Consider the following 14,810-nt stretch of genomic DNA (forward strand, 5'->3'; position numbering starts at 1 on the left):
ACATGGATATAAAATCTCCCAAAAGTAACTGAGGAAGAAAGAGTAAATTTGAACAGACCAAGTAACAGCAATGAAATTGAATCAATAATTAAAAAACTCCAAACAAACAAAAGTCTAGGACCATATAGCTTCACAGCAGAATTCTACCAAAGAATTAAATAAGCATTAATACCTATACTTCTCAAACTGTTTCAAAAAATAAAAGAGGAAGGAATGCTTCCAAATTCATTCTATGAAACCAAACCAGACAAAGCTACAACAACAAAAGAGAATTACAGGATGGCATTTCTGTGAACACACATGAAAAAATTCCTAAACTATATTAGCAAACCAAATCCAACAGTACATTAAACAAATCATTTGCCACAATTAAGTGGAATTTATTCCTGGAATGTGAGCATGGTTCAATATTTGCACATCAATCAGCATGAATCATCACATCAAAAAGAGAATGGATAAAAAAATCATATGATCATTTTAATAGATGCAGAAAAAGCACTTCACAAATTATAACATCCATTCGTGATAGAAACCCTCAACAAAATGGTTTCAGAGGGCACATACCTCAACATAATAAAGGACATACATGAAAAACCCACAGCTAACATCATCCTCAATGGGGAAAAACTGAGAGCTTTCCCAAGACAAGAATGTCCCCTCTCAGATTTTTGGTTTTGTTTTGTTTTTTAAACATTTATTTTTAGAGAGAAAGAATGAGCATGTGGTGCGGAAAGAGAGGCAGCCGGAAAGGGATAGAGAATCCCAAACAGACTCCCAGCTGAGCATGGAGCCTGACACAGGGCTTGATCCCACTACCCTGAGATCATGACCTGAGACAAAATTAAGTCAGACACTTAACCAACTGAGTGCCATCCAGGCACGTCTGTCCCCTCTCAGTTTTATTCAACATGGTACTGGGAATCTTAGCTACAGTAATCAGACAAGAAGAAATTATAGGAATCCATATCGGTAAGTAAGAAGTAAAAACTTCCCTACTTGCAGATGATATGAAAATCCTACTAAGAAACAATAAATGAATTCAGTAAAGTTGCAGAAAACAAAATTAATACCCAGAAGTTGGTAGCGCATTTCTATACACTACAGATGAAGTAGCAGAAAGAGAAATTTAGGAAACAACACTATGTAAAATTGCATCATAAAGGAATAAATACCTAAGAAGTGAAAGGTCCGTACTATGAAAACTATAAAACACCAATTAAAAAGAATTGAGGATGATATTTAAAAAATGGAAAGACATTCCATCCTTGTGGATTGGAGAAATTATATCATTAAAATGTCTACATTACTCAAAGCGATCTACAGATTTAATGCAATCCCTATCAAAATGCAAGAGCATTTTTCACAGAACTAGAACAAATAATGCTGGAATATGTATGGAACCACAAAAGACTCTGAATAGCCAGAGCAATCTTGAGAAATAAGAGCAAAGCTAGAGGTATCACAGTTCCAGAAGTCAAGATATACTACACAAAGCTGTAATCCAAACAGTTTGGGATACTGGTACAAAAAATAGATGCACAGATCAACAGAATAAAAAAGTTCAGAAATAAATGTATGATTATATTATCAATTAATCTATGAATAAAGAGGCGAGAATACGCAATGGAGAAAAGACAGTCACTCCAATAAATGGTACTGGGAATACTGTACAACTACATGAAAAAGTGAAACCAGACCACTTTTTAACAACACACACCAAGTCAAAATGGATTAAAGACCTAAACGTGAGACCTGAAACCATAAAAATCCTAGAAGAGAGAACAGGCGGTAATTTCCCAGACCTCAGACATAGCACTATTTTTCTTGACATGTCTCCTGAGGCAAAGAAACAAAATCAAAAGTAAACTATTGGGGCTACATCAAGATAAAAAGCTTTTGCACAGCAAAGGCAACCAACAAAACAAAAAGACAACCTACTGAATGGGAGAAGATATTTACAAACGATATATACAATTGGGGGTTAATATCCAAAATATATAAGGAACTTACATAAATCAACACCAAAAAAAAACCAAAAAAACAATTATAAAATGGGCAAATGACATATACAGACATTTCTCCAAAGACATACAATGGCCAACAGACACATGAGAAGATGCTCGATGTCACTAATCATCAGGTAGCTGCAAATTAGAACCACCTGTCAAAATGGCTAAAACCAAAAACACAAGAGATAAAGAATGTTAGAAAGGATGTGGAGAAAAAGGAACCCTCTTACACTGTTGGTGGGAATGCAGATTGGTGCAGCCACTGTGGAAAACAGAATGGAGGATGCTCAAAAAATTAAAAGTAGAAATATCATATGACCCAGTAATTCCAGTATTGAGTATCTACCCAAAAAACCACAAAGACACTAATTTGAAAAGATATATGCACCCATATGTTTACTACAGAATTATTTATAATAGTCAAGATATGAAAGCAAACTAAGTGTCCACCAAAAGACAAATGGGTAAGAAAGAAGTGGTACACACACACACACACACACACACACACACACACACACACACACACTGGAATATTATATTGCCAGAAAAAGGATGAGACGTGCTATTTGAGACAACAAGGATTAACCTAGAGGATACTGTGCTAAGTGAAATACATTGGAAAAAAACTATATAATTCCACTATCTGGAAGTTTTTTAGAAAATGAATAAACAAAAAGCAAAATGAGACCTATAAATACAGACCACTAACTGGTGGTTGCTAGAGGGGAAGAAGGAGGCGTATTAGACAAAATGGTTAAAGGTGAGTGGCAGTTACGGAATTCTGGTTATTGAACATGTAAGTCATAGTAATGGATGCACAGCATGAGAAACATAGCTAATGATGGTGTAAAAACAGTGTATCAGGACAGGAGGTAGCTACACTTCTGTTGAACATAGCATAATGTATAGTCTTTTTGAATCGCTATGTTGTACACCCAAAACTAATGTAACATTTGTGTGTCAACTATACATACATAATCCCTGAAAAAATCCTTGAATTTTTCTTTGAAATAAACATTTAATGAGCACGTTACCTGCTGGATTGATACTAGGTAGTTTCACCAACAATATCACAGTTGAATAAAATCTTGGTTATTGCCACTCTTGCAACAACTACGTATACTCATTCAATGAAGAAAAGTATCTGGTTGCTTCAACTGGACCCAATTTTTACACTCTTAAATAATTAATCCACACGGCACGCACTATCTGATTCCACCTTTTCATGCCTAAATGTCATGGAAAAAAATCAAAACCCTAGAAGAACCATTAGATGAAATCAAACAGAGAACTCCATGTATAACCCAAAATGGGTTTCAAACCCCAATTTCTATATTTCAGATTCATAACTAAAGGATTCCTTGGTTAGTTCCATGTTATTCTGAATGTGAAGCAGCTCCCTTGCCAAGATTATTTTTCTCCTGGCAACCAATTCTTGAGTAAATATCACAAGGAGAGTTTATCCACTGAATACTAGTTTGACCCAAATTACAATTCACCTGATTAAATATTAAGAATTAATTTTAAGTGGATGAGCTATTATTAAATAAAAGTCAAAGAACCTTCCTTCAATTTCATTTCTTATGATTACACCCATCTTACCGTTACAGCTGAACTCTGTGCATGCAGCAGATTAGTTCTCATGATTTCATCTTATGCCTATTTAGACAAATAACTAATTTCAGTGTGTTTTCTAGTGAGTCATATATGATGTATATCTATGATGGCTCTTAACGGGGGGCCTGGAGCTAAGTTCTTGGCTACAAAGCTGTGAAGACAATTAGAAAGAGGCAGTACTTTAAAATTAGGGTAACAGAGAAATTCAGCATATATAAAAAAGCAAAAAACAAAAAAATGTTTAGCCAAGAGAGGTAAGAAGTCTCTCTCCATATATTATATGTAGATCTATTTGTGCAAAGGTGAAAAGAACACATATTCAATACTCCTACATGTGACAAGCTATATGATATATAAGAAAGGGAATGAATGAGAATTAATCGGAAACCGCAGCTTCCAGTCCAAGTCCCCATTCTGCGGCTCACCATCTCTTTGACCAGATATAAATAACCACCTCCCTGGCTTTTTTTTTTTTTTATTCCTATCTGTAAAACTGACAAAAAAGGAGCCTGACTTACCCACTTCAGGGAATTGCAGAGGGAATCAAAGAGATAATAGATGGAAAATTCCTTCACCAAACTACAAAAGTCACATAAGCATTTAAACTCGCCATTCTAAGTTTTCCTTTTAGGAGAAGGTCCGAGACTCAGAGTAAAGAAGTAAAGTCTACTCCACCAGGAGTAAGGAGACCTAGCTAGACTGACCTCTGGCTTGGCCCCAGAGTAGCTGTGTGATTCTCCAACAAAGCATGCACTCTTCTCGAATTTTTGTTACTTACCTACAAAATGTGAAGAAGTCAAATGAAATATTCAAAATAACAGATCTTAGAATCTGAACATTTGGCAGAATACCAGAAATTGTGCAGAACTCTTTTTCCCTCCAGATTTTTTATTTCAGTAGAAAAATGACCTCAAGTCAGAGGGACCTGCAGCTGTTGCCAATACCATGTGTCCACCTTTAGAAATTTTAATCACACATTATTGGGGGTAGTCAGGAGGAAAACAACTTAACAAACTTTGGTACACCCTTAATTGAATGACAAATGTATTTCGAAGTAACTCTGATCAAATTCCACTTGCTTTTAATTCAAGGTTATAGGAATCTTTCATATTCCTTAGACATTCTGATGCATTTTAAATACACATAATGAAATCCATTATCCATACCTGAAAAGGCTGCCTGCTGGAAACACTGAGGTGTTTCCTTATCCATCTGTTGCCTTGATTCCCAAATATCTGCCACAGCAGCTGTCCTCTTGTGTTACTCCAGACTCGCTGGTAGATGGCCAGCCTGTAAATGTGCTTTCCAAACATGTGGTAATAGAAGCGGAAGGTGCAGCCCTCTGTACTGGTGGCGTTGAGGACAGGGCTGAGTAAAGCAGCTCTGTTTTGGAAAACCTGTGGCTCCGAAGATTCTATGTAGAGATAGTGTCCTTTAGCTGTGCCCAAAGTGTTATCCTTCATGGGCCCTGTATTAAGTGTCGAAGTTGGACCGCGCTTCCTGGTCCAATCAAAGTCATCTTCTGTATCTTGTTCCCAGTTACAAATTCCATTTTCAAAGTTACACTGGAGTTCAGGTACTGAAATTGCATTAAATAATAGCAAATGAATGAATGAATGAATGAATAATTTAGGATAAAAATAACTACAATTAAGAAAACTCTTTGATATTTTGCTCCTGACATGGTTAACCATTTTAATTGTTTTTTAAATGCAACATTAAAGTTTCTAAAAGGTGAATAAATCCTAGATTTATATCACATAATAATATTTTATAGACTGAAGGCAGCATTACTTTAGCCATCAACTTCCAAATGCCTTTCATGCCTATCCCTTCATCATTTCTAGCACTGTAACTCCATGCAAATGATCATGACACCACAGCCAACTCAAGGTGCCCAACTCCTGGCTCAGCTGATTTCAACCTCAGCTGAATGTCCCAATCACCAGCGAACATTAAATATCAAAACAAAACAAAAAACACCAAGGCCCAGAATTCATCTCCAGAGATGTTAATTTTTTAAAAAAGATTTATTTGAGAGAGAGAGTGTGTGAGAAGGAGGGGGCTGCAGAGGGAAAGAGACTGTCAAGCAGACTCCCCGCTGAGCATGAAATCCAACGGAGGGCTCGATCTCACAACCCTGAGATCATGACCTGAGCCGAAATCAAGAGTTGGACGCTCAACAGACTGAGCCACTGGGCCCCCCAGAGATGTTGATGTAACTGGTGCAAATTGTGCACCAAGTATCAGGATACTTCATCATCTCCCTTGGTGAGTCGAACATGCACAACTGAGAACAGTCATATTTTAATAGGGCTCAGTCTTCCAGAATCACCTGAAGGATGGTAGAATTGCCACTCCATGGTGAAGCCCCATAGAAGTACTAGCTTGTCAGATATGGGGTAAAGCCCAGGAATCCATATTTTTAACAAGCACCCAACATGATTCTGATGTCAATGTTTTCCAGACCTCATGCTGAAAAACTCCTCCCTCTGGTTCCATCTTGGCCCAGTTCCAAATGTCCCTTGGCCCCAGTGCCAGAATGACCATCTTTTCACCTTCCATGGCAATTTATCGTTTTCCTCCTCTATTCAAATTCTTATAACATACACTCACTTAATCTAAACTTAAATCTAAACTCTTCTTTCAATCTTCACCTTTCCCAAATGAAATTAACTTCCTGTTCGTCCCTAACTATCCTTTCATTTCGCATATAACATCTTCCCCACATACTTAAACACCTCACGCCTCTCTCCTTCCCTATTTATGCTTCCTGTTGTGCTGTGTCCCCTGGGAGGCAATCTTTTCTTCCCACTGCACTGCAGCTCCTTTGAGCTGGAGCTGTGAAACTTTAAACTCCCCTCAGTCTCTAGAAGAATTGAAAGCACTTATGAAGAATTGACTTGTCCCTTGTCAACTAGACAAGCTACCATAATTTCTAGCATAATATAGGAATGTATTCATTTTGGGGGATGTGAGCATTTTTGTTGACACCCAGGATTTGTGTAGAATAAATGCCAGAGAATGTACATTTAGTGTTATTTGGGCAGAAAGAACAGGATTTAGAATTAACGAAGAGTTCTACCTTTTAGCTTCATTTACATAAGTTGGTATTTTTTTAAAAATAAATGTCAGCTGTCCTTTAACTATTCATCTTAGTAAATGCACTTTGTGCCAAAGGGGAATAAATATTCTGAAACAGTAAATACAGGCATATGTGGATAAATGCAGCCAGGCAAGAACAGATCATCTGTCTCTGCAAACCACAGAACAGGAGCTTAGACCTAATGAAGGGAACCCAGTGAGTAAATGTCAAATGAAAGATGAGCTTTCATTTGATATTTCCTCACTTGTGACTCATCAAGCCCAGCTGTGACGTGAACTGGGGACCTGCAGGGTACTCCCCAGGTGTCAGTCTTTGGTTGTGGAGCAGAAGGAGAATGTCAAACTGCTAAGATTTTTGACATAAAACTGGCACTCAAGCCAACAGATTTTGATATCGCCTGTCTTCCTATGGACTGTATGTGCAATCTGTATTTCAAAAGGGAATGTGCGCAGCTCCATCTATAAATAAAAGACCCTGTCTCTAAACATGGGCAACTTTAGGAAGCATGACAGCGATTTCTGGATGTCTAATGGTTCTATTCAAACCAATAATATGTCTATATGGACAGCTGTGAGAGAAACTCACCATCTAATGCCACTCCTACTCTCTTTCATTAATATTTAGTCACAAGAAGATTCTGATATTATATTTGTACTGCCGTAATTCCACTCTAAATTGGCACTGAGTGGTTTGAAGGATAATTTGCTTATTTTTAGTGACATACCAAATTTTTTTTTTTTGAGGAGGGGGATTCAGAGAGCTTCAAAAAGATGAAAAAGTGGGACGCCTGGGTGGCTCAGTTGGTTGGGCAGCTGCCTTCGGCTCAGGTCATGATCCCGGCGTCCTGGGATCGAGTCCCACATCGGGCTCCTTGCTCGGCGGGGAGCCTGCTTCTCCCTCTGCCTCTGCCTGCCATTCTGTCTGCCTGTGCTCGCTCTCTCTCCCTCTCTCTCTCTCTGACAAATAAATAAATAAATAAATAAATTTTTAAAAAAAAGATGAAAAAGCTTTCTAAATCTGAACAAATAAATTACCTGGAGGACAAGTAACATTTCTTGTGTTAGCCATTGTCTAAACTATCAACTTTATTTCTATCCACTCAAGTATTAGTTGAGTAGTGAGACGCATGGTAATTCTGACTTCAATCCACCTGACTGTATCAAAGACCACATATATGCAGAACTCTCTACAATAATTTATATGGAAATTTCTTAATGCAGTGTTTCCTATGATGTACCAAGCATTTTATGGCTTCCCTCTGATTTATAATTAGCCTCTCAATGTAATAAGCATATAGCTTGAATTTTAAGAATTGTTGTTATTTCCGGACAAGGGAAGATGCAAACTCTTTTTCTGAATGATTTTTGTAATTGGAAAAAAAACAAAACAAAACAAAACAAAAAAAAAACAAAAAACCAGCTATGAGCTTCTGATTCATTTTCAGGAGTAAGTGCAGTGGGCACTATCTGGATCTAGGTTCATAAAACTGTAGAACACATGTTATCATCAGATACCATAAGCTTTCAGGTAATTTAAACCAGAAACTCAAGACTTATCTTTGACAGCCTATCTATCAGCTTATCTATCTCTGCTCCCTGTAGCCAAAACATCATCAAATGTTCCTTCCAAATATTTCCCCAAATAGCAATCCCTCCATCTCCATCAATCTGGCTGGGATGCCGACCCCTCCTCATGGACTACCTCAAGGGCCTACTGATGGGTCTTCTGAATCCACTCTCCTCCAACCCACTCGTCACACTGTATCCACAGTGACATGCTTTAATATGCCAATTTTTTATATTACCTTCCTTATTAAAAACCTTCAGATGAAGAAAAACCTCCCTAAGACAGACAATGAAGATCTGCAAATCTGGCCTCCCCCACATTCCTGTCCTTATGCTGCACCCTCCATCCCCTTCACATCCTCCCTCCAGCCACACTCGCTGGCCTCCATCCGCCATGCAGTCACTTATCAGGGCTTTTGCACAGACACTCTGACTTCTTACTTTTCAGATCTCAGCTAAGTTGTCACCTCTAGGAAGTTCAATACCATTATCATAAAAAGTCATCTCTATATCTTCCATCAAAGCTGCCAGTTTGTATTTATTCTTTAAATATTCGAATAACATCCATCTCCTCGATTAGACTGTAAGCTCCCTGAGATCTGAGACTCAGTAGTTGTGTTCAGCATTGAATCTCTAGTAACTAGTTCCTCAGTCACCATAACAAATATTGGTAGCTCAACTAATTCATCACTCATCACAGTCATCAACTTTGGAACAATGCTTCATGTCTTTGCCTCAACTGGCTAGAAAACACTGAACTAATCAAGATCCCCACTATCAAAATAAGAAGGACAAAAAAAAATAAATAAATAATAATAATAATAAAGTACTTACCACAGTCATCCTTTGTGTCTTTGCCTTAACTGGCTAGAAAACATTGAACTAATCAAGATCCCCACTATCAAAATAAGAAAGACCAAAAAAAAGAAAAAAGAGAAAAATAATAAAGTACTTACCACAGTCATCCTCATCAGTGTGATCACCGCAATCATCTACCAGATCACATAACAGAAGCTTCTCTACGCAAGCTTTGCTGCGTCGACACCAGAAGAAATCTGGCTCTTCGCAGCTGTCCACAGGAAGCGGAAGAGTACAATTTTCAAATCTGATGTCATCAATTGCGGAGACTCCATCATAAATGCCAAGACTTACTTTATCTAGCGACAAATGGAAGGGCTGAGTGAGGCGTCCAAGCTGAACAGTCGCCTGTGACCACTGGTTGCCCTGGTTATATAATACTCTCCAGAGTACGGTGGGGTCACTGGAATTTTCCACGTGTAGCTGGAGCTCAGCGGCCCCCACTGACAGACCATAGTTATAAAACCTGAAAAAAGAGGCAACATAAGGAATGGAAATGATTTATGGCACAGACTAAGCATTTAACTTACGGGTTCTTCCGCTTGATCAACAGCCAATTAATCATTAGCTATCACAAAGGACGCCTTTCTTTCCTGCCGTAATCGCGGCTGCTCATACTCGAGAGCTTATCTGCTGAGGGGCACACTCTGGCTCGCAGGACCCGGGGAGCCTTTCTCAAGGAGTTCAGTTCAGACTAGGGGACGCAGAGTTAATTAAATTATAATCCACTGTCGGAGGGAAAGAGTCCCTTTCCTTCAAAGAAAGAACACAACAAATGCTGACAATGTGTTCCTAAGAAAAATTCTGACTGTGTAAATCTAACACAACACCTATTTTTAAAGCCAAACCAGGGGCAAATCATGAAGTCTGGTAAGTGCAGGAGTGTGCCTGCAACCACAGGCTGTAAGGGTAGCTGACCACAGTTTTTAGAATTTACCAGAAGGAAAGCGTGCATCCAGGTCCCGCCTGGCTAAAGGTTGGGCTCTGGAGTTTGGCAACTTGTGACAAGCTTCTGCTTTTCTTCAGAATGAACATAAAATGCCCTATTAGGACACAAATACAAATTGTAAGTTAGCAGACTGAGCTGACACACCTGCCTCTTAACCCCATCCTAAGCTCTGTGCCTGACTAAAATTAAGACTAGACCATTAAAAATCAATAAAAGTGATTGTTAGTCAAATTTGCTCTTGCAGAAACTAAACTAGTATCCACCTCCAGGTTAAAATGATGCAAAAAGTTAATAATTTCAGTGAATTCAGCCAAAAATATGTCTATACTCTCTCCCCACCACCCATAAAGGAGTCACTTCATAATAACAAACATAAGCATAACTAAGCTGTCACACTATTTGTTGCACTAACATAGAACTTCAAACGCTTCTCTTTCTCTGAACAAACCTGACCAAGGGTGAACGGAAGGAGTAACAGCCAGCCTCTCCTTGTTTCTTACCTTGAGCTGTGTTGTGAGTATGATCCCAAAGTGGGGCCTGTTGCTCAAATTCAGGGGAAAGGTTACTTCTAGAGTTCCATACCCAGTCAAAATTGTCACCACTAATTGCTTCAAACCAACCACAGCTATTTGCTTCAAAGTCACATATGGAACCTGAAAAAGCAAAATGTGACTCCTAAGGTGGCTCTCCAAAGTGTTCACAAACTTTAGAAAGGGTAGAACTCAACTGTCACTTTGTTAAATCTAAGTACATTAAAAGACATCTTGGAGGAAAAAAAAGGATCCTATCAGTTCTTAAAAAAAAAAATGAGTTGTGCTTTTCATACTGGAAATTGATAAGGCAGAATCATCAATTCAAGAAATTAAATTTTTACCAAATATTTTTTCAAAGAAAGAGTATTAATAGCCATTTTGGTTATAGAATTGCTAAGTTCTACCTAATTTATTCCGATACTCATGTTATTTCTCTGCTGCTATGACATCATCTGGAAGAATTAATTATTCCTACAGATTATTTTACATTAAAACATGGTAAGTAGGGGCACCTGGGTGGCTCAGTGGGTTAAGCCGCTGCCTTCGGCTCAGGTCATGATCTCAGGATCCTGGGATCGAGCCCCGCATCGGGCTCTCTGCTCAGTAGGGAGCCTGCTTCCTCCTCTCTCTCTGCCTGCCTCTCTGGCTGCTTGTGATCTCTCTCTGTCAGATAAATAAATAAAATCTTTAAAAAAAAAAAAAAAAAAACAACATGGTAAGTAGCTACTTGCAAAAAAAATATTGGAAAAATCCAGTTTATATTTAATATAACATTCATCAGCAATTTTGTAAAGCTTAATATTTCCTGAAGCATTGTGTAATTTGTGCAGGGAAGAATAATTTGACCCACTTTTCAGGTCAATATGTAAGAAACAGTTAATTTCCACAAAGCCATAAGAAAAGAGGAAGAGAAAAGGCAGGACTGGGAAGTTATAATAATAGTGTTGAATTATACCTAATGTTTAGTAAGTACCAATGTCACAGACCCTGTACTAAATGCTTTATATAGATCCAACTTTCACAATAGCCCAATGAAAAAAGTGCTATTATTATAACCGCTTTACAGATGAAGAAAGGAAAGCTCAGGGAAGTTACTGATATAACCAAGGTCAGAGAGTTACAAAACTGTACAAATGGATTGAAATCCAAAGATTTTCACCCCAAATCTAATATTCTTTCTGCAACTATTGACAATAACTGTTAATTGCTATGATTCTGGAAGAAAGATAAGCCCAAAATGCACAATTTGAGTTTGTTCAGTGTGGACATTCAGTGTTACTATATATCCCAACACAAAATGAGCTTTGCTCCTACAGATGATTATTGCACTGGAATCCTTAGTCATTGGTTATTTATATCCAAGGATACAGTAGTAATTTGCATAGGTGTTCCCTTATAAAAAGACTTAGGAAGAAAGCACTAAGCTTAGGGAGCTTTAGGGAATTTTAACCTAATGATAAATCATGTTCAATTTTGGAAATGCTTTACCTACACAGGGAAGAAGGTGAGGTGAGCTGTAATATTATAAATACAATATTTTTTAAATACTTATAAATATTATAAGCATTAAATTTTAAGTTTCTATAAAATATCTGATTTCAAAAATATGCTTGCTTTCTATCAAGTTACTGGCAGAGTAACTTGAAAATGAGACCAAAAATCAATGAGAATGTATGATACTTTTAAAATGTTGCATCAACTTTGGGGCACCTGGGTGGCTCAGTCATCTAAGCATCTGACTCTTGATTTGGCTCAGGTCATGATCTCAGGGTTGTGGGACCGAGCCCTGCCATCAAGCTCAGTGCTCATCAGGGAGCCTGCTAGAGATTCTCTTTCCCTTTGCTTCTTCCCCTCCCCCCTCTCTAAAATAAATAAATCTTTAAAATTTTTTAAATTTTTTTATTTCAAAAAATAAATCTTGAGAAAGCACACTAATAAAATAATAAAATGTATCAACTTTAATAAGCAAGGAATAACTATATTTTATTAGAAATCAGAAAAATCAACAAATTATACTTAGAATGAAGATTTCTTGAGTACAGTTTACAAATTTGTGGAGAGACAATTAAATGCTGCTCAAAGGTGAAAAATAATAATGATAATTATGATAAGTTAGGGATAAATGCTCAGAATATTTGACTATATTTTCAAAGGCCATCTCTGTTTATAAATATATAATATATAAATAATCCAGATTTTAGGGGTTTCAAAATATGTAGATGCCATTTCAATCCCTGGGAAAGCATTTTTTTTTGCTATATATATATATATTTTTTTGCTTTTTATTGCTATTTCAGACAATCCAAAAATTAAAAAAAAAAAGAAGAAGAAGAGGACCCAGGAGTTGTTTTATGCAAAGGAAAGGAAAAGAGTTATTGCTGCTTTGGAATAGTTATCCCACATAGCTACCTGGAAAGGGAGCCTTATCCTCTATTGTCTGCTGTCCAGGGAGATACTGATGTAGAAATAAATGAATATTCTAATGGTAGTAAAATTTCAGGAACCATTATGGCAATTTGCTAGTTCTCTAGATAAAGCCCATCAAAAAAAATCAATCTTTAACAGATGGTTATGTTGTTAAACTTCAAATACACCTGTCTCATCTACTTTGTTCCTAAATATTTAGATTTCTATACACACTTTAAAACTCACCTCAGCTGATCAGAGATATAATAAGGTCACCTGAAATTAAGCTGGTTAGCTGTTTACCAAGTAGATACTTCATTAGAGCAGTTGTTGAAAATTATGTATGTCTTTTCCTGACTTAAAATACAGTATCCTGGTACATTTTGATAATTGAGGTTCAAAGATTGTTCACTTTTCTGGAGCCTAACGATCAACTTTCTCAGTTATCATCATATCATCATCTATCATCATAATTTGCAAGAACAATCACAGTTACCACTATTACAGGGTTTATCTTGTACCAAGCTTTGTGCTAGGAGCTATTAAGTTCATAACACGATGTCTGTTGATATAAATCTTTAAAAATTATCTATTTCTATGGATATGGGTTAAAAGCTAATGACTCCACTGCAGCTTTTATTAATATTCAGCAAAATTACCCTTGTTGCCTCTATTAGTCATGTAAATATAATTTCAGTAGCTACCCCTGAGGAAAGGGTGCTAGGGGATTCTTGGCGGACTGACACACAGTTCCATCCCCTTACACTATCACGGTCATAGCTGAGAGCTTTTCACTGAGACAGGAGAAGATAAATTTATGTAGGAGCCAAGGAACCTTGTGAGGGGGAAAAATACAGAATCAGATGGTCTTATATCAAATTCACTGTCAGAACTTCTTTGATGGTTTGAGATGATCCCCACAGAAAATCACGTGTAAGCAATAAACATGAAAGGCAGAAAGTGTCTGAGCTGGTAATTTGGGTCCCATGCAAAGACTTGAAAATTTACAGAAGAGTGCTTCTTAGTATCTACCCAAGGAACTCAAAAATTTACATCCACACAAAAACCTGTACATGGATATTTACAGCAGCTTTTTTCCTTTTTCTTTTTTTTTTGGCAGCTTTATTCCTAATTGCCAAAACTTGGAAGTGACAGAAGTGTTGCTCAGTAGGTGAATGGTTAAATAAACTGTGGTACACCCAGACAGTGGAACAGTGGAATATCATTCAGCACTAAAAAGAAATGAGCTATCAAGCCATGGAGACATGGAGGAAACTTAAATGCATATTACAAAGTGAAAGAAGCCAGTATGTAAAGGCCCATACTGTAGGCTTTCAACTATATGACATTCTGGAAAAGGCAAAACCATGAAGACAGTAAAAGGAGTAGTGGCCGCCAGAAGTGGAGGTGGGGGGAGGGCTGACTAGGTGGAGTACAGAGCATCTTTATGGCAAGAAAATAGTCTGCATGATACCATATTGACAGACTGTACCACACATTCTTCCAAAAGCACAGAATGTACAACACCAAGAGTGAATCCTAATATAAATTACGGATTCTGGGTGATTATTATGTGTCGGTGTAGATTCATCAGTTGTAACAAAACCCCCCCAACCCACCCCACCCTCCCATATTGCCAAACGCTGATGTAGGATAAGCTCTGTGTGTGTGTGTGTGTGAGAGAGAGAGAGAGAGAGAGAGAGAGAGAGAGAGAGAGACAGGGTAGAGGAGGTAGATGGAAAATCTCTACTTTTTCCTCAACTTTTC

At 37.6% G+C, this 14,810-nt stretch overlaps 1 protein-coding gene across 3 annotated transcripts in view; it reads right to left on the reverse strand.

Moving 5' to 3' along the window:
• The window catches only part of MALRD1 (MAM and LDL receptor class A domain containing 1), a 763,597-nt gene that overhangs the window by 596,579 nt on the left and 152,208 nt on the right, over positions 1-14,810 (reverse strand). For all 3 annotated transcript variants that reach the window (XM_047742658.1, XM_047742656.1, XM_047742657.1), the window contains 4 exons: positions 10,605-10,757; positions 10,093-10,198; positions 9,254-9,621; positions 4,793-5,205 (listed from right to left, as the gene is read on the reverse strand). In XM_047742658.1, coding sequence (XP_047598614.1) covers positions 4,793-5,205; positions 9,254-9,621; positions 10,093-10,198; positions 10,605-10,757 — 1,040 coding nt within the window. The remainder of the gene's footprint in view (positions 1-4,792; positions 5,206-9,253; positions 9,622-10,092; positions 10,199-10,604; positions 10,758-14,810) is intronic.

Source organism: Lutra lutra, chromosome 8 (genome assembly GCF_902655055.1).
Source record: "Lutra lutra chromosome 8, mLutLut1.2, whole genome shotgun sequence".
Taxonomy (NCBI): Eukaryota; Metazoa; Chordata; class Mammalia; order Carnivora; family Mustelidae; genus Lutra; species Lutra lutra.